The 21,411-nt window shown below is 37.5% G+C and overlaps 1 protein-coding gene across 1 annotated transcript in view; it reads left to right on the top strand.

Moving 5' to 3' along the window:
- The window catches only part of snx17 (sorting nexin 17), an 84,464-nt gene extending 70,334 nt beyond the window's left edge, over positions 1-14,130 (top strand). The window contains exons 13-15 of the mRNA XM_072554480.1: positions 1,914-1,988; positions 3,498-3,539; positions 6,698-14,130. Of these exons, the coding sequence (XP_072410581.1) occupies positions 1,914-1,988; positions 3,498-3,539; positions 6,698-6,811 (231 nt within the window). The 3' untranslated portion in view covers positions 6,812-14,130. The remainder of the gene's footprint in view (positions 1-1,913; positions 1,989-3,497; positions 3,540-6,697) is intronic.
- Positions 14,131-21,411: the final 7,281 nt, after the last annotated feature.

Raw genomic sequence — 21,411 nt, 5'->3', positions numbered from 1 at the left:
CAGATGGAAAAGTGATCCTAGTTCTAAACGTAAATGTTAAAAGCCTACATGCTGTGCTGATTCATCAAAGTTCACTTAACTGTTTGAGGGAATTTTTTTCAAAAATTAATCCCTGAAAAATGGGTGTTCTTGCCAATTTATTACTCATCTCCTAGATGCCTCCTGAGGAGATGGTGGCACAATAAATGAAGCCACAACTATATGTTCAGTGAAGATGCTTCTACAATGCTTTTTTTTTCCATTCATGGAGTGTGGGCATTGCTGGCTAGTCAACATTTACTTCCCATCCCTAGTTGCCCTTCAGAAGATGGTGGTGAGCTGTCTCCTTTAACTACTGCAGTCTGCATGCTGTAGGTTGACCAACAATGCCATTAGGGAGGGAATTCCAAACTTTTGACCCAGCAACTGTAAAGGAATGAAAATATTTCAAGTCAGGATGATGAGTGGCTTGGAGAAGAACTTGCAGGTGGTGTTCCCATGCATCTGCTGCCCTTGTCCTTCTACATGGAAGTGGTTGTGGGTTTGAAAGGTGCTGTCTTTAGTGAATTTCTGCAGTGCATCATGGAGATAGTAGCAAACTGCTACTGAGTGTCTGTGGTGGAGGGAGTGGATTCTTGTAGATGTGGTGCCAATCAAGTGGGCTGATTTGTGATGGTGTCAATGAGAAAGGAATAATATGTCCAAGTCAATATGATGTGTGACCTGAATAATGATATTTCAATACACTTGCTGCACTTTGCCTCCTACAGGTGGAGGTTGTATTTGGAAGGCAGTACTGAAAAGGTGATGATGACTCAAATAGCATATCCGTTACATAATACAGCAGTGGGAGGCAAAGTCCATAAGTAAGCTGGTATATCAGAAAATGGTTACAGATCAGGAGGAGCCACTTGCCCATGCCTGTGCCAGGTTCTTAAATGAGCAGATGACCTAATGCCACACTGTTATGTTCTTCCTCTTAAGACCATATTCCAATTTCCTTTTGAATACTTTGGTTGAATCTGCCTCCACTGCTCTGAGTGAAAAAGCTTTCCTCTTGTCATCATTTCTGTTTTTGCCAATTACCATAAATTTGTGCGTGCTTATTCTCAGTCCTTCCATCAGTGTGAGCAGTTTTTCTACTTTGTCCAGCTCCTCATGCTTCTGAAAATTTATCATCTGATCTCCTCCCAGCTCTCTCTGCTTCACGGAAAGTAGTTTCATTTTCTCCATTCTATCTACGTAATTCAAGTTCCTCATCCCTGGAACTATGCTAGTGAATCTCATCTGCATATATTCCTTTCCCAATCATCTTAAAGTATAGTGCCCAGAATTGGGTTTAATGCAGCAATTGAGGCTAAACTGATGTCTCCAGGTTTAACATAACTTACTTGGTTTTGTACTTTCCGTCACCATTGATGGTGCATGTTTATGATGCACACTCTCAATCTGTCTCGCTACCTTAAATAATTAATGCACGTAACAGCCAGTTTCATTGCTCCTGCACCCTCCCTTGAATTGTACCATTTACTTCACATTGTTTCTCTACCTTCTTCCTATCAAGTTGAATCACTTATACTCCTTTGCAAAAAATTCATCTGCCACTTTTTGCTCATTCCACCAATGTGTTCTTTTGAAGTTCTACATTGACCTGGTCACCAACACACGCAACTTGCAGTTTTATATTATCTATAAATTTTGAAATTGTCCTATGTGCTAAGGTGTAGGTCATTAATATACATCAGAAAGAGCACGAGTCTTCATGTCAACCCCAGGAAGCACCACTATAAAGTTTTCTCTAATCCACAAATGTCGATTATTGCTTCCTTGGGATTGTCAATCAAATCCTTGGTTTGCTCCAGATATAGACAAGTGAAGTGTGTTCAGTCAGAATGAACCATACTTAAATCTGAAATGTTTTCTTCAAATTTTAGATGCTAAAGAAGCGCATGAATGGTGCGTTACGTCGGTCAGACAGCCAGCAAGCTGTGAAATCTCCTCCACTCCTGGTTAGAAAATTTTAATTTGCAATTTTGTTTTCTACTAAGTTCCGTAAAAGGAAATAGCTTTTTGTTGCCATGTTCACCATAAACTTAACTCCCTTGTCTATCTTGGGATCTACCATTTATAGTGCAAAAAGCTGATGATGAAACTGGGGCTTGGTATTGTGATCATTTCGTGACTCTCATGCTATGTCATGAACATACAAAACTGCATCATAGCCATTCAAAGCAGTTCTGTTAAATCCAAAAAATGAAAAAACTGTGGATGCTGGAAATCGGAAACTGCTGGAAAAAAAAATGCAGCAGGTCTGGCAGCAGCTGTAGAGAGAAAGTAGAATGAATGCTTTGAATCCAGTGATATTTCAGAACTGTTGCTAGGTGAAGGTTGGTATATATGCTCAAGAAGGGGCAGGGGAGGAGGAATGAGTAAATGATAGGTGGAGATCAAGCCCAAAGAGAAAAACAATTAGGCAAATGAATAAATAAATTTCATTTGGGAAAATGATGATAAGTAGGTGTGATTTAATTGCTGTTATGGAGACTTCGCCACAGAGTGACTAAGTGGAACAGAATATCCAAGGATATTTGAAGTTTAGAAGGAATAGGAAAAAAGAGAAAGAAGGTGGTTCAGCATTCTTAATGTACTGATCTCTCTTATTTTCATTTGTAAGAAAGAATTTTGTATTGAAATCCATTTGAGTGAAGCAAAGATACTTAGATGGCTTGACAGGGTAGATAGGGAGAGTTCATTTCCACTTGTGGGAGAACCTTGAACCAATCTCAAATAAAGGATCACCCATTTAAGGGGCAAATGAGGAAGTTCTTGTGAGGGTAGTAAATTTGTAGAATTTTTTCGCATAGAGGCATGGTTATTAAGTATATTCAAGGCTGAGAGACATGGATTTGTAATCATTAAGGATTCGAGGATTATGAGGATAAAGCAAGAAAAGTGGGGTTAAGGATTATCAGATCAAGCATGATCTAATTGAATGGTAGAGCAGACTCAAAAGGCAGAATGTCCTATTTTTGTCTTTGTCTTTATTGAATACAGCTATTCAAGAAGGGGCTAACCACCACCTTTGCAAGCAGTTGTGGATGAGCAATAAATACAGCCTTTGGTAGCAATATTTGTGCCCAGGAATGGAAACGACAAAGAAAAATGTATATGACCAGGACTAAGCAATATAACTTGTGATCTAGCTTAGAGTAACAAGTAACTGCATAACTATGGGATTTCATATTAGTCTTACAATTTGATTTTTGACCTAACTGATGTAAACCATCTCACCCCAAATACAACTTACACCATCAATACAATCAATGTATTTCATTTACTGACCTTGCAAAATAAATTGCTACAGTAATAACTGATCCTTTTTCAATGTTTTCTAGATTTTTGTTGGTATTTCCTTGAAGTAAATGGTGAAATTAATTGTTTCGAAGTTAAATCAATGAGTGTAGCACTTTTCTAGGATTGTTTGTTGCCATTCCTTTAACTTTTTTTTAATTCTCTAGGATTCTCCTGATTCAAACAGAGAACCTATTGTCAAGCTCTCAGTGAGTAAAATTATTCAAGCTGGCTTGAAATTAGACTTTTACTTTGCAGACTAAATGTTGGTCTGCTACTCTTTTAGGTGATTAGCTGATGTCTAAACAGTGTTCTTTCAACTTAACATGAGAGGTTTAGGTAACCATCAATACGGCTGTTGCTGCTTGTACACAATAAACATGAACTATCTTGAGAGTGTGCTACTTTTCCATGTAATTTGACTGTGATGCAGAAATCACATATTAGGTTTTTAAAAAAAATTGAAATATGGTGAATTACATGTTAAATTTTAGATTGTTGTTACTCTACTTATCAAAAGAATTGTTCTGTATTTTCCAGAGTATACCATCTATTTAGAATATTTAGACAACGGGAAAAGTTAGCTCAATGGATATTTTTCTGCATCAATAGGCAGTATTGATGAAAGTTGGTGGTGTAGTGGGCAGTGAAGAAAGTTATCTGAGTACGAAGAAATAAAGATCAGGTGGGCCAAGGTATGGCAGATGAAGTTTAATTGAGATAAATGTGAAGTGTTGCACTTTTGGTAAGGCGAGTCAGGGCAGGACTTATACAGTTAATGGTAGGGTCCTAGGAAGTGTTGGCAAAGACAGAGTTAGGGGTGCAGGTGCATAGCTCCTTGAAAGAAAAGTGGCAGGTAGACCAGGCAGGGAAGAAAGATTTGGCATGCTTGCTTGCCTTCATTGTTCAGTGCATTAAATAAAGGTGTTGGGGCATTATGTTGTGGCCAGGACATTGTTGAGGCTACTTTTGGAATACTGCATTTAATTCTGGTCTCCTTGCTTTCAGAATGATGTGAAACTTGAAATGGTTCAGAAAAGATTTACAAAGATGTTGCTGGAACTGGAAGGTCTGAACTAAAGAGATAGACTGAAAAGTTTGTGGCTGTTTTCCCTAGAGCATCGGAGACTGGGCATTTAGCTCTCAGGTTTATAAAACCATGAAGGGCATGGGTAGGGTGAATAGTCATGGTCTTTTTCCCAGGGCAGGACTCTAAAATCTCGAGGCATAAGTTTATTGTGAGAGGGGAAACATTTTAAAAGGGTCACAAGGGGTAACTTTCTCATGCAGACGGTGATGTGTGTGTGTGTGGAACAAATTGCTGGAGGCAGGTACAATTACAATATTTAAAAGTTTAAAAATTACACACCAGGTTATAGTCCAATAGGTTTATTTGGAAGTACAAGTTTTCGAGAGCTCTGCTGTTTCCCAGATAGCTATTGGGGCAGGATTGTAGGGCACAGAATTTTGTTTAATACATCGCATTGGTTGTATGACACTTTGATCTTTTATGATAGATTTTGTGTCCTATGATCCTGCCCCATTAGCTGCTTAATGAAGGAGCAGTGCTTGGAAAGCTTGAACTTCCATATAAACCTGATGGACTATAAGCTGGTGCTGTGATTTCTTTAACTTCGTCCACCCTAGTCCACAACATTTAAAAGATATCTAGATGACTAAATAAATAGGTAGGGTTTAAAGGGTTATGGGCCAAATGCTTGAAAATGGGACTTGATCAAATTGGGATATCTGGTCGTCATGGACTGGGAGTCTGTTTCTATTTTGACTATAAAAAAATTAAGGCACAATTGTCAAAGGAAAAGTTTATTTTTACTTGGAAAGTATAAGTTCAAGAACTGTTAGCACAGAGCTTTAAAGGTTATTTGTATCTGATCAACCTGATTAAATTCTTTGAGTCAGCAAGGACAGAGAAAGGTACTATGTAAATGTTGTACATATATGCTTTGAAAACAAACATAATTACCACCCAGCTTCCTTGTGTGAATAAATAGAAGTAGGTAGAATTAAAGGGAGGTGGTAACTTGGGTACTTGATTGTAAAGGTACCTATTCCTTTACAATGCAGGATGTAACTGAATGATTTCCTGACAGGTGGTAATATGAAATAGGAGTTTCCAGGTCACTGTTAGGGCAATTGCTGTCACATTTAACTTTGGCCTAAATATGATATTAAGAATATAACTTTACCAAATTTCCATACAAAATCTTCAATGTAGGAAATAATAAGCAGGTTAACAGCAGGCAAAGTGAATAGACACCTGGCAATTGCAGGTTAAGTGTGAAGTGATACTGTTAGAAGAATATGGAGCAACAATATAATTTGAATCATACAATTTTGAGTGACATAGAAGCATGAATATTTTGAGGTATAGACGAGGCAAGTTAAAAGGCAGTTAGGTCAGTGTGTGTCATACTTGGCTTTGTGAACTGAGGTACTAGATACAAAAGCATGCAAAGAGCCCTTCAAGTCTTTGTCCTACATGTGGCAAAGTTTGCAGATTGTGCAATGGACTTATCAACTATTTCTGAACCCATTGAACTAGTGTGAGTGGATAGCTTTCTCGTTTCTGATGAACTGTGTAATTCTGGGTGCAATAGTTTTGGAAAATTGTCAATCCTTAAGCGGCAGAAGGGGGTGTTACTGGAATGAAGATTATGTGAAAGAGATTTGGGAAGCTGAGATTCTTCTCAGAACGCAAAATTATAAGGATACCTGACAGAGGTGTTCAAAATTCAAGGTGAAACTGTTTGATATGCAAGTGTGTCCATTAGTAGAAATCAAGCCTTAATGTATTTGGCGAATGGGAATTTTTTTCACAAAGAAGTTGAATTCACGAATGCACTTAACAAATGTTAAAATTGTATTCCATAGGAACTTGTCTCTCAGCACTTATTTGCAGGTTGATAGAAAATATTGGGTGTACAACTAAATTCAAAGTCTAAGAGGGGTGAGCCCTAATTTTGTTGCATTCACCATAGTAGTGTCTCAGCCAATCAGAACTAGATTTGGCCACCAATCAGGACCCCTCTTCTCCTGTGATAAAGTTTTGACTGAAGTTTGGCATTCTTGCATGCATCCTGATGGCTGCATAATGAAAAGCTTTGGCATCATGTCACTCATTAGCAGTCTTAAGTTCTGACTTACGAAGATGAGACGATACTGTGCTGATCCATTCAATGCCCATTTTGCTAGTTATCCACTTAATTCAGTTTATTAAATTCTGAATACGTGCTAACCTCTTCAGGTATAAAATATTTTAGTTTTAAATATTTTAACTTTGTTTCTTTTCAACTGAAGGATTTTATTCACTGAATTTTTATCTTTTACTTCATCTATCATCTTGTAGAGTAAGCTGTCTTCTGTTAGCATCCGGGGAATCGGAACTTCCTCCAATGACATCAGTGCTAATGACTTCCATGGTAACTATGCCTTTGAGGGAATTGGTGATGATGATTTGTGAAGTTTTGCTAGGTGAACCATTCACTGCCTGGTGAAAACAGAAATCTTGCACTTGCATCTGATCAGTTTGCACAGAATCTACCGAAGGATTGAACCATGATTGTTGTTTGGAAGATGTCAGCATGGATCATGATATGTCAAGAAGCAACAAAGTTAAACGGTCATGATCTTTTATTTATGATCATGATTAACACCAAATTATCGTTTACTAAAGTATTTTGCACAATGATTCAAATTTTTTTGAAAATTCATAAGATTCGCTTATGTTTACACAAAATATTAATGCAAGTTAACAGTATTTCTCAATGATTCCTGAAAACTGTCGTTGCAGACTGAAGTTAGTTGAAATGTCTTCTACTTTTTAAAAAAAAATGAACGGTGACACTAAGTTGTTTACGGAATTGTAGCAGTGGTTTTGTTGCCAAGCCAGAGCACCCAGCTAGTATAGAAACTAAAGATTTCATTTAGATATAAAGCACCAGATTGACTGCTAAAATGTAATCCAGGTTGCAGAGAAAAGTGTAGCCTGTTTTCCATTGGTGATCACTGTGGCAAAATTACTGTACATTCTGAATGCCATCTTATTATTTCAATACAAGATCAAAATGTCTTTGTATCCTCTTCTTTGCAGTAACTGTACATTATGCTGGTGTCAATCATATTTCCATCTGTATAAACTCATTAAATGTTTATTTGCACAATAATACATTTAATTCCACTTAGTGACCCGATATTATACTTGCACAAAGGCAAATTGTTCACTTACTTTGATTTAAATTTGGTCCACAGTCTTGGTTTCAACTGCAGAAAATTGGAGGCTGTATCTAGATAACCCTCTTATTCAATGAGTAGGTCATAAAAAGCTGATCCTAATTTTTAAGAATGGTTTAATTATTTTAGCCCTCTAATTGACACACTAAAATATCAATGTTTTCCCTATCCATCTTGCAAATTTAATCCTGTTTGAACAATATAGAACAAGGCATGTGGAAAACCAAACAATTCAGCGTAAAATTGCAATTGAATTGCTAACAACTTAATGCAGACCAAATCTTAATTTTAGAGAATACTGCAGCAGGCAGGATTGAGAGATTCTGCTGAAGCCTTCAGCATTGCATTGTTGATGAGTGCCAAACCTACAGACGTTCCAATCTTTTTTTACTCCTTTCTGAAATGTTGTTTGAAACCTTAGTACCAAACTGAGCAGAGTGAGATTTTTGCATATTTCCATTTTAATTATTTGATCTATGCTTACTAAAGTTATTTATGTAAGTCAGCTGTGAAGCATTCAAGTCTTCTAGAAATGAAAATCGCTATTGTATTCTAATGAGTACATCCATCCTCTTCAAAATCTTCTGAGTTCTCTTCAGACAGGATGCATGTAGAAGTACTCTACTGTTAAGTGATTTAAGCAATAACATGGGTATGCAGCGATACTAGAAGATTGCTTCTTGGTTGACTTATATTAACTACGTAGCACATGTGCAAGTATGATATAGATTAAGATAGTAAAGAGTCCATTCATTTTGTTGTTCCTAAAAATGGTACGTTTCTCCTTTTACCAAGGTGTAACATCTATTTTAGATGTTTTCAATAATTCAACTGTTGACCTCTTACAACCACTAGCCATCTACCAGTCTGAGCAAAAATAAATGCAAATGCTTTAAAAGCTTTGAAGTCCTCTGTTAGTTAAACAGCTTTTAATTGCTGTCTCATTCTCTTATACTAGCATTCTGGTAATGGTACTGTACTTCACTGGTAGCTATTGTCTTTAGTTAATATTAAACCAAGCCCTTCCCTACCCCATAAACTAGTTAGCAAAGACGTGATGTTGGTGCCAAAAGTTTTTGATGCCTTTTGTTTTACTTATAACTCTTTGTTAGGATCAGAAGCCATTTTAAGTAGCCCAAAGAAAAATAATTCAAGCCTATACGACCATATTCTGAAACCTTGTGTTGCCTTGATTCCAGTCATTGATTGCTTAGCTGGCTAAATTTTGGCAGAGAACTTTCAACATAGTGTTGCAAAAACCTGGTGCTGTTTAATTGTAAAGCTATCTCTGTAAATACAGTGGTAGCAGTATTCTCCATGAATTCAGTAACGAGCAGGTAAAGAGGTAACTGTGAGTTGTACATCAATAGAAGAAGAAACAAAGATAAACTGTTGGAAGAGTATTGAATTCAAAACTTGTTATCACAAAACTGAAAGATAAAATGAATGAACAGAAATAAAATTTGAAGTAGTGTGAGGGTAACTCATTGGGACAAAATTGTAAATGTCAAATCATACATGCACAAACTTTGCCCAGGTTTGTTTTTCAAGGAGCTTTACTAAAATGGAAGTTTTGACAATTTTGGGGCATTATATTTCCAAAAAGACAATGTAGACATACCAGAAGTGTCTAATTATAATTGTGCATTTGGTTAGCCAAGAACATTGAGGACGCATCATGGTCAGAATTGGATTTAATAATTTGTTTGGAAAATTGGCTTAATTTCACGTAATGTTTTCTACTGTAAGTTGCTATTCTCAAATAGCAGCAAGGTATTTGTACCTGTTTGTCTATACAGTAGGACATATATTTCTGAATAAGAATGTCATGAGTTAGATCCTCTTTCTAGTGAAGAGTTATAGCTTATATATTCATTTCCTATTACATCTTTTAGCAGTTGGCACTCTGCAAAGCAAAACGTAAAATAAAATTGAAATGTTAGTTCATATGTGGAAGACATTTATCAAGGGCTTTCGATCTTTCAATCTGATTATACAAAAGGATACTGTAATAAAATAATTAAGACATTGAAAGTATATTACATGTTGAGAGGAAGACTTTAATATTTAATTTTCATTGTCAAGATGTACAGTTCAGAACCTTGCTTTAAGCTATCTCTATTTTTTAATGTCACCTTTGTTTTTATCTGACTCTACCTGAAATGGTGATGCTGATCCAACATCCATATTCAGTGGGCTGCCTACCTAGTGAGTAGATTTGTAGGAATATTTAAGATGCGTGCTCTAATAATATTTGGGTCCTCATTCTTTATAAAGTTTGGAAAAATAATTAAACTTGGAAGTATCAAAAGAATAAAAGTGAAGTCTGTCTTAACTAGATGGAGCAATTCATATTTAATAAACACAATGCTGGAGAAACTCAACAGGTCTCATTATCTATAGATAGAGAAATAGAAGAAATGTTTCAAGTCTGTATGATTTCTTTAGTTTCTAAATCATACTGAACTCTGTTAGCTCTGTTTTTCTCTCCAAATGCTGCAAGACCTGCTGAATTGCTTCACTATTCTGTTTCAGGTTTTCTATTAGCTGCAGTATTTTACCTTAACACTAGTGTGTTGCTTTCAACTTTCATCAAAACTTAAGGTGCACTAGAAGTATTAGAGTTTGTATATCATCTTAAGTATGACTACTGTAGTATTCCTCTTTCACTGCATCTCCTGGCCATGATAATTACATAAAATTATTTACATAAATAAGGAAATTGTTCTTAGTGTGCAAACACAGTTTAGATAAATTGGTCCTGCAACACACGGGACTACTGCATATGTAGTTTTCACATTACCAAATATGCTGTTTTTGGCTTCTCCATAGCAGTTGTTTAATTAAATTTCAATGAGGTCACAGGCTCCATATTCAGTCACAATATTTTAATTGTGCTTTCTGGTCACTACTACACCAAGTATGTGGTACAAATGGAGTCATGCTTTGATTTTATCTGAATGGAGTTGCTTTTCATCTTTAAATGTCCTTAATTTTAACCAACATTTTGTATTGCTTGATATATGTACAGTGACTACCAAAACTCTTACTTAACAAGTTATTCCTCAGATGCATGGCTAGTGTTTTAAAGCTCAAATCTTAATCCATCTTTCCATATTTTTGGCTTATGGACCTGGGACAGGAAAATTCTGATACAAAATATAAAGTTTTCTGGCTTATTTGACTTTTATGATATATACTGGTAAATATCACTTGGCATACTAGTTAAAATTTCTAATTCCAAAGAAGACAACTGAAAAAACAATCCATTTTAGAAACTCCTGATCGTAAAGTGTGTGATACTTTTTCCCTTAAATGTTTCCAAAAATCAAAATGCTAATTTGTCATGCTGTAGTATTTTCCATTTCTCCCTACCATTATTAGTACAAAAATGCAAGATTGATAATAGCAAACTTGTCTTTAAATTCCTTGATGGGTTAATAATATGAATATCATTTGAATAGATGGAATGCAAAGAGCAATGAAGTGTAACTGTTCACACTCATTCAGAATATTTCTAAGGAACTAGTGCTGTCTTGTGTTATTCCCCCATCTGTTCAGAAAATGGATGGAGTTGAATTTGCTTGGAGTCCCTGATTTTCATTAGAGAAGAGCTGTGATGCCACTGGAGGGAAACAAAAGCATGTCACTTTTTATTTCTATGGCTTTTCGAAGTCACAGTGGACAAATGGGAGAAATTTTTCGGAATGCCATATGTAGTATGTTACTTGCTCACTCCTGATGTAGGAAATGCACAGGTGAACTTTACGGCATTTGTGAACTTAATAAGTATGTACATTTTTATGGGTTGTATGCCGTCTCTAACCTTCTAAAAAACAGAACCTGATACAATTCTATCAAAATTGAGAGAATTCATTGTTACTTGTTGATTCGAAATATTTTTTCTGAAAATGGCAGTTGTGGCCAAGTAGCCAATGAAGCTGTCTGTTTCCACTTTTTGAAAACTGGCGAGTTGGTTGTTTAGGCAACCAGTTATGGATTGTATTGGTTTGTCTTCCTTATCACAATTATTATTCTTATTAATCTCTTATTTTAAAAATTTAGCAGAAGTAATGCCTTATATAACCTGCTGATCCTTTTTTTGTTTTTAAAATTTGTCACTGCTTTATATAGGATTCCTACATGACAGTCCCAGGAAGTTGGATGCTGTGTTTTTAACAGTAATCTGCAGGGACTAAATTCTAGGTGATAAGTCATAACCTGATTGTATGAATGCGCCATAAAGGTGCGAGTAAGCATTCCAGTTTATTTAGGAGATTTAATTTGTTTGCTGTATAAATTTTTTTCTCTATATGGTTATTCTCTACATATATGCGGCCAGCATATGCAATCAGACTGTGCTTTGTCCTTAAATGTAGACTTATATTTTTGCTTATGGTCGAGAAAATCTTATTCAGCTTTTTCAAAATAAGACTTTTAATGTGTGCAGACTTGTATTTCCTCTATTCATCTGGACAAGATACTTATAAATATCAAGCATAATCAGAAGTGCATTCATAGACTTCCGATGGGCCTTGCAGCAAAGTGCATGGTTGCTCTGAGGTACTTTGGAATCTCCTTTTATTAATATTTCTGCTTATTGAAGCATATGTTTTATATTGTGGCCCATAACATAAGCTAACTATTTTTGTTTTGTAAAATTTATAATATCTTTAGAAGTTTTCAATTTCCAAAAATGCAACAAGAGTTTGACAATACAAACTCTACATTATTATCAGAAATGCAGGCCACAGAATGCTGTCTTAAGTCAGTGTAGTTGCCTATGATGCCTGATCTGCAGCAGCTTCATCTGCACTGTTGCCCCACCATTTGGATAATCTATTTTGTTTTCCATTTAATTGTTTGGAGGGAAAGTTTTTAATTTCAAAATTCTTATTTCAAATGACAAAATTGACTAAGTTTGTTAACATGAATGACTATAGAAGGCATCCTTTATCAGAGCAATGAATAAATATGAAGCTAGTTATTTCTGACCCTTTCATTAAAAAGCATCTGAATTTGTTTGCTAATTGCTTCATAACTTAAGACTGTAATGGAACTTGAATCTCAATATGTTCTGTAACATTTTTGGTGTCTGTGTGCCGTGCTACACACTCGTTCGAAATTCACTTCAGCAAAAGACAATGGAACGGAACTTAGAATTTTTAAGAGTCAGAATTTAATGCTGCTTCAGTTTCTAAATCCAGGAAATGTGGTTCAGAAAGCAACTACCCTGTAATAAGTCATGCTATAAACCAAATTAATTTTGTTAACAAGGAGCTGCTTGGTTATGGTTCTGTAGTAGACATTGTTCATACAGGGTATTTTCATAACAGTGGAAACATTTCTTGGAAGAGCATTTTTGACAGTTTTTTTCTGATCTAACCCCTGGTTGGCATTTTGATAGCAATCTTTTCCAAAATAAGCTTTCATTTTTAAATTGTGGAAAATTTGTAGCAATTGCTTTAATTTCAAAATCTGCCATTATTTGAGCTTCTGTCATTGATATTTTGGTGTTCAGATGAGGCCAAGTATTCCGATCAAATAATTGTGGATTTAATGTGGATATATTGTCAGAATTTTGAAATACTTGGAGTTACTTTTGTAAAAAAAAGTTTAAAATATGTTGACATTGAAATTAAATTCTGAAACTTTTTTCACCAGAATGTTTGCACATATGTATGACCACATTTCTATTGTCAAGATGCATGTTCCTTTAAGTAAGGAGGGAGGAGTGTTAATGAAACTGAAAACTTATTCTAAGATGTATCCCGGAATCTGTGTACCATTCTCCTGTTGCAGATTTTAAAAATCCGTTTCAAATATAATCCTATTTCAACTTATTGTTTGGTGAGAGTAGGTGGTACAGGATGTTGACTCTTTTATTCTGATTTCACAAAACCAGATAGGTGCAGAGAAACCTCGGAGTGGAAACAAGATCAGATCCAAAGAGCGACAGATTTTAGATATATGGCAACTGTAACTAGTATCTTTTATAGAATGGCAATTGGGACAGATCCATCTTATAAAAAAAATTTCTTTACTTGCTCTAAATATTGGTATGACCATTTTGGGATTTGATCGATCTGAAGTAGACTTGATTTTTATAACAACTGATGTGAATTGAGGTATTTTTATTTCATCATTATTAATGCATAGTTTAAATATGGATTTCTACTCCATATTATTTTCAGCATGTTGAAGGTATAACAGGTTCCTTTTATGCTCGCCATTTCTATTCCTCATCGGAACACTTGTGAAAGATTGTTTATTCCAGATCATGTGTTGCAATAAATGGTATTGCACTACTTGCTTTCTAATATTCATGCTGTAAGAATTATCTTGTGGCATTAAAAAATGTTTATCTAATCCTCAGTATCCAATAAAGCTAATGCACCTTAATGTAACACTAATTGCCTAGTTTTGTATTATAGCTTGTTTTCTTGTATGTTCCTATACCAGCAGATGTCTCATGAATAAGCAGACTTAAATTTGTATAAAAAAGCTTGAATTGTGTAATATGCAAATAAAAATATTTTCATAACGTGATTTTACTCGGTATATTCTGTTGATCTACAAAGCAGAGCTGATAATGGGAGATTTGGTGATGGTCATACCATTGATTGTCAAGGGGTGGTGCTTAAATACTGTTTTTGTTGGAGATAGTCATTGCCTGGAACATGTATATTGACTGTTTCTTTCTGCTCACCAACCCAAGTCTGGATATGTATAGATCATGCTGCATTTTGATATGACCCTCAGATACTGAAGCAGTCCATGAATAGTACTGAATATTGTGCAATTAGCAGTGAGCATCCCCCACTTCTAACCTTATAATGGAGGCAAGGCCACTGAAGATTGTTGGACAAAGGACCGATTTTCTGCTTTCACATTGTTCCCACTCAGGTTTGTCCTTTAATCCAGTTCACTGCTCCCATTTAGACTTTCATTTTAATTGTCTTCCACTGCTCCCAATCAGGATGGCATCTTAATTTATTCATACTGTCACTACTCATGAACAGGCTTGTGCTTTAGTCTTCTCACTGTTCATGATCAAGTTTTCACTTCAAACCTCTCACTGGTTTCTTCTTCACTGTACTCTCAAAGGTCCTGATCAGGCTTTCATATTAATCCACTCACTTCTCCCTTACTGCACCCAATCAGGTTAGTACTTGTAATGTACTCACTGCTTGAATCTAATAAGAGCAAGTGGTGTAGTGGTAATATCACCAGACCAATAATCTAATCTGCAGACCATTAGTCTGGGGTTTATCATTTCAAATCATTGTGGCAGATGATTCAATTTGAATTGAATAAAAGATGGTTGAATGAGAAAAATGCAAGCATAATTGATTTGCCATATCTGATTAGGATGGTATGTTGCCTCCCTGAGGCCAGGGTCAAGGATGTTACTGAACAGCTGCAGGATATTCTGAAGGGGGAGGGTGAACTGCCAGAGATTGTTGTTCAGATTGTGATCAACAAAGTTAGTAGAAAGAGAGGATCCCTTGCAACAAGAACATAAGGACATAAGTAGGAGATTGCATTACAGTTACTTCTGGAAAATATGTTACAAGGTTCAGAAATGGAACAGAATAAATCTGTGGAGTGTTATGACTTTGAAGACATGTACTGTATCTTTGAGAGTGAATGCTGTTTTTCACTAAGAGCTTACAAGCATCTTTTATAAGAAGATCTAGCAGTCTGTGTACTGGAAAATTGAAAATATGTAAAACATTTAGCTGTGAAATGGACACCTGAGTTTTGCTTGCTGTTTTGACAACAATTTGAATTTAACCAATCTGTTCAAACTGTGCCCCGGGATACTAAAACCCAGTTGAGTTTGAATTTTTTTTTGCCAATCTCGAAGCAATGAGACAATCAGATGTTTGTGGTATAAAGAACAAATGTTTTGAAAGTTAGACAGAGTGACTGCTAGCAAAACGCTGTCAAAGGTATCTTTTTCATGTAAAACATCTTCACAGAAAGACAACGACTCTGAGATCTTCAGCTGAAAGAAGAAAGACCCTGGCGATGACGGCTGCTGTATGGTTTTGAAATTGACGCAATTTTAATACAGGTTTTTATTGGAACAGTATATTGTTAGAGTTGGAGGCAGATAACAAGCAGTTGAGGGGGAGCTAAGAGTTGTGAATAGTTGTTTAATGTTCACGTTGAGTTAAAGAATAAATTGATATTTTCTTTAAATAGTGTAATTTGTACGTTTTCTATTACTCATTTTGATTAGATTAGATTAGATTAGATTGATTAGATTCCTTGCAGTGTGGAAACAGGCCCTTCGGCCCAACAAGTTCACACCGCCCCGCCGAAGCGCAACCCACCCAAACCCCTACATCTATCTACCCCTTACCTAACACTACGGGCAATTTAGCATGGCCAATTCACCTGACCTGCACATTTTTGGACTGTGGGAGGAAACCGGAGCACCCGGAGGAAACCCACGCAGACACGGGGAGAATGTGCAAACTCCACACAGTCAGTCGCCTGAGGCGGGAATTGAACCCGGGTCTCTGGCGCTGTGAGGCAGCAGTACTAACCATTTTAGCAGATTACAAGGCAAGGAGAGCTCTTCTGGGTGTTTGGTTTAATTAGCAGAAGGTTTCACTGCTGTGTTGTAACAGGAAAAAATTGTTAGTGCAGTTGTGGATGTATAATGTAGCAGAGGATGGGATACAGAGAGCAAGTACAATAGGGAGTGATGAACAGAAAAGTTATAGAACCAAGTTAATTTAGGCAGCATAAATATAGTAAAGGCTGGAGAGCATGGCAAGGCTGGTTGGCATTTGGTGCAGAGTCTTGAGGGTGTTGATTTGATAGAGGTGATTTTTTAAAAAATCACAGATGGTTGAGGGAGGGACAGGACTGGTAGCTCAACATTTTAGGGTATAAATCTGTGAGATGGGGGGGGGGGGGTGGTGGAGGTGAATGAGACATGTCAACAATATTGATCAAGGAGTTGGTGACTGCAATAAGGAGGAACGATGTCTTTGTTTCCTCAAATGGGCAGAACTTAGAGGGGGCAATAATAGTGGGGGTTTCCTGTAGACCCTCAAGCAATCAGTGAGAGATACCAAGACACGTAGCCAAATCTCAGTATATGACAATCGTACAGGATTTTAACTTTCCCATTTTTAACTGTGGGGGAACTTTTTGGTGACAGTGACCATAATTCAGTAAAAAGATAAATTTGGACAAGGACAAAGATGGGCAGGGAATAAATATTCTGAACTAGGAGATGCCAGTTTTAATAAGAAGGGATTGAACCAAAGTGAACTGAGCAGCTACCTGCAGGAAAGTCCACATCTCAGCATTGGGAAATATTCAAAAGGCTAATAGCGAGAATGTAGATACATGTTCCTGTAAAGGTAAAGGGTCTGTGGGGATCTATGATAATTTGGTAAACTTGAACCAAAATTGGCTTTGTGGCAGGAAGTGGAGGATGACAGTTGAGGGTTGGTTTTGTGACGCATAGCCTGTGTCCAGTGACATACCATAGGGATGGATCCTTTGCTATTTGCTTTTATGTACATTTATACCTCTTCCATTCATTCTTAGTTTATTAATCAGTAACTACATGGGTGACCTGAAAATTGATGATGCATTAAATTACAAAGCAGAAAGCCTTAGACTACAGGACAATAGAGATGTGCTGAGCAGTGGCAAATGGAATTTAATACAGAAAAGTATAATTTGATGCATTTTGGAAGGACTAACTGGGCAATTGCATACATTGCGTGTGGTCGGACCCTGGGAAATGCAGAAGATCAAGGGAGCTTGATGTGTATGTCCACAGAACCTTAGATAAGGTATTTAAGATTACATAAGGGCCTTTATTGAAGTACTGATTACAAGAACTGCAGGAACAATGTAATTGTGTGCAGAGGAAATTCACCAAAGTGTTGCCTCGGCTGGAGTATTTCAGATAGGAAGATAGACTTAGGCTGGAGTTTTTCTCCTTAGAACAGAGAAGGGCTAAGAGGTGATCTGCTTGTGCATGAGGTTTTAAGGACTGTGAGCAGGGTAGATAAAGAAGTCTTTCCCTTCAGTAAAGGGATCAATAACTAGGGGCACAGTTTTAAGGTAAGAATCAGGAGGGGGAAACGTTTTCATCCAGGTGATCAAAATCCCTACCTCAAAGGTAGAGGCAGAAACCTGCAAGATATTTAAGAACTATTTAATTTAACACTGGTCAGATTACTGGTCGGATGCTGGAAAATGGGATGAGAATGGATGGATGTTTGATGACCCAGTGCAAATATGATGGGCTAATGGGTCTCTTTCCATACTATAAAAACTGACCATATGACACTCCATCAGGCTTTCATGTTTAATCCATTTTCATTGCTCCCAATCTACCTTGGTCATAACCTGTTTCCATTGTTCCTGTTGAAGATCACCCTCTAATCCTCTCCCTGTACTCTCACTGCTCCTATTCAGAAGGTCGTTGTAATCCTCTCACAGCTTCTTCTCAAGCTTGTGCTTTGATCTCTCTGCCCCCTGTCATGCTCCAGATCAGGTTTGCACTTTAATTCGTTCACAATGTTAGTGCTGCTCCCAATCAGGCTTACACTTCTTCACCCTCTGTCAGTTAGCTCATGCTTCAGGTAGTAATCTGGAAATTATTACCTTTTTTGGATTTGCTTTCTAATTTGGCCCGTAATTGCTCATATTACCTCAATAGAATGTCTTTCCGCTTTCTACCTGTATCGTTCGTGCGCACATGAACCATGCCAACTGAATCTTGCCCTTCCCGTTCTAAATTCCTCTGCAGTCAAAATGAGAGCCTGGGCACGCGGCAAGCAACACAACCTTCAGGACTGTCAATCCTGGCCACAGCAAACTGTCAATTCCCCTGAATATATTATCCCCAATTGCAACTACAGTCCTCGAATGGCTCCCTACAACATGGTGTTATGGTCAGTTTGCTCATCATCCCTTCAGCCCTTGCTCTCATCCACACACTGAGCACAAATCTCAAGGGCTGAGGCGCCTTCAACACTATCTCTGAGAACATTCTACCTGCCTTGGCCATTGTCACACCCTCCTGTCCCTGACCACTGACTAAATTTGAGGGGTTACTATCTCCTGAAACACAACATTCAATAACTCACCCCCTTCCTGATGTGTTGCAGATTTTGAAACTCAGACTCCAGTTCATCGACTCTGACTAGGAGTTCCTCATGCAGCCAACACTTGCTACAGATGTGGTCACTATGAAACATAATGGGGTTCACAAGTTCATTGATTTCAGATGGTAAATCTTGTACCCAATTTGTATTTTCTTGTTTTTTAAATAATCTTTCTTCTTGCTATTGGTACAGCTTTTGTTTCTTTTCTTACCCTTTCCATTCATGATGGTGCTGGAGGACATGTTCTTTTGTCAATTAATCTCTGCTTCCACTCGCCCCATCACAGACCTGGATCCACACACCACTTGCTCAGATCTATTAGATCGTTAACATTTTTCTGTTTGACTTGAAATATTAACTTTTTCTCTCCAGATGTTGCCTAACCTGCTGAGTTTTCCCAGTATTTCCTGTTTCTATATCAGCAACTGCTGTACTCTGCTTTTTTGTGATAAATTGTAATGTTGATTCCAGTAAAAGTGGTATTACAATTGTGAAAGTTGCCAGGTTGTGTTAAAAGGCTTAGTGAGAACCTGGTGTGGTTGACGTTGAAAAAATTCTCATCTCTTCCTGAGCCACATAGAGGCTCACATCCGTTAAGGGGCTATTCCTTTTAGGGAATGTGGTATATGGTCTTCAATACCATGTAATCTGGTAGAACATATTCATAAGTATCTAAATGCGTAGTATGGGCCTAAACACACAGGCAGAAATTCAGCCGCAGAAATATTTTTGTAATAAGAGTTTTTACAAATACATTAAGGACAAAAGGATAATTAGGGAGAGAAAAGGGCCCCTTAAAGATCAGCAAGGTGGCCTTTGTGTGGAGCTGCAAAAGATGGAGCAAATATTAAACAAGTATTTTGCATCAGTATTTACTGTAGAAAAGGACATGGAAGATACAGAATGTAAGGAAATAGATGGTGACATCTTGAAAAATGTCCATTTTACAGAGGAGGAAGCGCTGGATGTCTTGAAACGCATAAAGGTGGATAAATCTCCAGGACCTGATCAGGTGTACCCTAGAACTCTGGGAAGCTAGAGAAGTGATTGCTGGGCCTCTTGCTGAAATATTTGTATCATTGATAGTCACATGTGAGGTGTCGGAAGACTGGAGGTTGGCTAATGTGGTGTCACTGTCTAAGAAAGGTGGTAAGGACAAGCCAGAGAACTATAGACCTGTGAGCCTGACATCGATGGTGGGCAAGTTGTTGGAGGGAATCCTGAGGGACAGGATGTTCATGTATCTGGAAAGTCAAAGACTGATTAGCGATAGACAACATGGCTTTGTGCGTGGGAAATCATGTCTCTCAAAATTGATTGCGTTTTTTGAAGAAGTAACAAAGAGGATTGATGAGGGCAGAGCAATAGATGTAATCTATATGGACTTCAGTAAGGCATTTGACAAGGTTCCACATGGGAGACTGGTGAGCAAGGTTAGATCTCATGGAATGCAAGGAGAACTTGTTGTCTGGATACAGAACTGGCTTGAAGGTAGAAGACAGGGTGGTAGGGAATGGTTGTTTTTCAGACGGGAGACCTGTGACCAGTGGAGTGCCACAAGGATTGGTGCTGAGTCTACTACTATTCATCATTTATATAAATGATTTGGATGTGAGCATGAGGTATAGTTAGTAAGTTTGCCAATGACACCAAAATTGGAGGTGTAGTGGACAATGAAGAAGGTTACATCAGATTACAAAGGGATCTTGATCAGATGGGTCAATGGGCTGAGGAGTGGCAGATGGAGTTTAATTCAGATAAATGTGAGGTTCTGCATTTTGGAAAAGTAAATCTTTGCAGGACTTATACACTTAATGGTAAGGGCCTAGGGAGTGTTGTTAAACAAAGAGACCTTGGAGTGCTGGTTCATAGCTGCTTGGAAGTGGAGTTGCAGGTAGACAGGATAGTGAAGAAGGCGTTTGGTATGCTTTTTCTTTACTGGTCAGAGTATTGAATACGGGAGTTGGAAGGTCATGTTGCGGCTGTACAGGACATTGGTTAGGCCACTGTTTGAATATTGTGTGCAGTTCTGGTCTTCCTATCGGAAGGATGTTGTGAAACTTGAAAGGGTTCAGAAAAGATTTACAAGGATGTTGCCAGGGTTGGAGGATTTCAGCTACAGGGAGAGGTTGAATAGGTGGGGGCGGAGGGGTGACCTTATAGAGGTTTATAAAATCATGAGGGTCATGGAGAGGGTAAATAGACAAAGTCTTATCCCTGGGGTGGGGGAGTCCAGAATGAGAGGGCATAGGTTTAGGGTGAGAGGGGAAAGATATAAAAGAGACCTAAGGGGCAACTTTTTCAGAGTGTGGTACATGTATGCAATGAGCTGCCAGAGGATGTGGTGAAGGCTGGTACAAATGCAACATATACCCAACCAGATGCCTTGTAAATGAATAGGAAGGATTTGGAGGGATATGGGCCAGGTGCTGGCAGGTGGGACTAGATTGGGTTGGAACAACTGGTCGGTAGAGACAGGTTGGACTGAAGGTCTGTTTCCATGCTGTACATCTCTATGACTAACTTTTGGATTGTGTTTAAAATATTTTAAAAGGGTATTCTGCTGAGGAAATAGCTAACTGATTTCAATAACACAATAAAATAATAAACAGTAAGGGATAAAGAGGGTTCTATAAATGATAATTCTCAATGTAATATGCTCAAATTTGAACATCACCTT

The sequence above is a fragment of the Chiloscyllium punctatum genome, chromosome 3 (genome assembly GCF_047496795.1).
Source record: "Chiloscyllium punctatum isolate Juve2018m chromosome 3, sChiPun1.3, whole genome shotgun sequence".
Lineage (NCBI taxonomy): Eukaryota > Metazoa > Chordata > Chondrichthyes > Orectolobiformes > Hemiscylliidae > Chiloscyllium > Chiloscyllium punctatum.
This window is presented reverse-complemented; position numbering and strand designations above follow the sequence as displayed.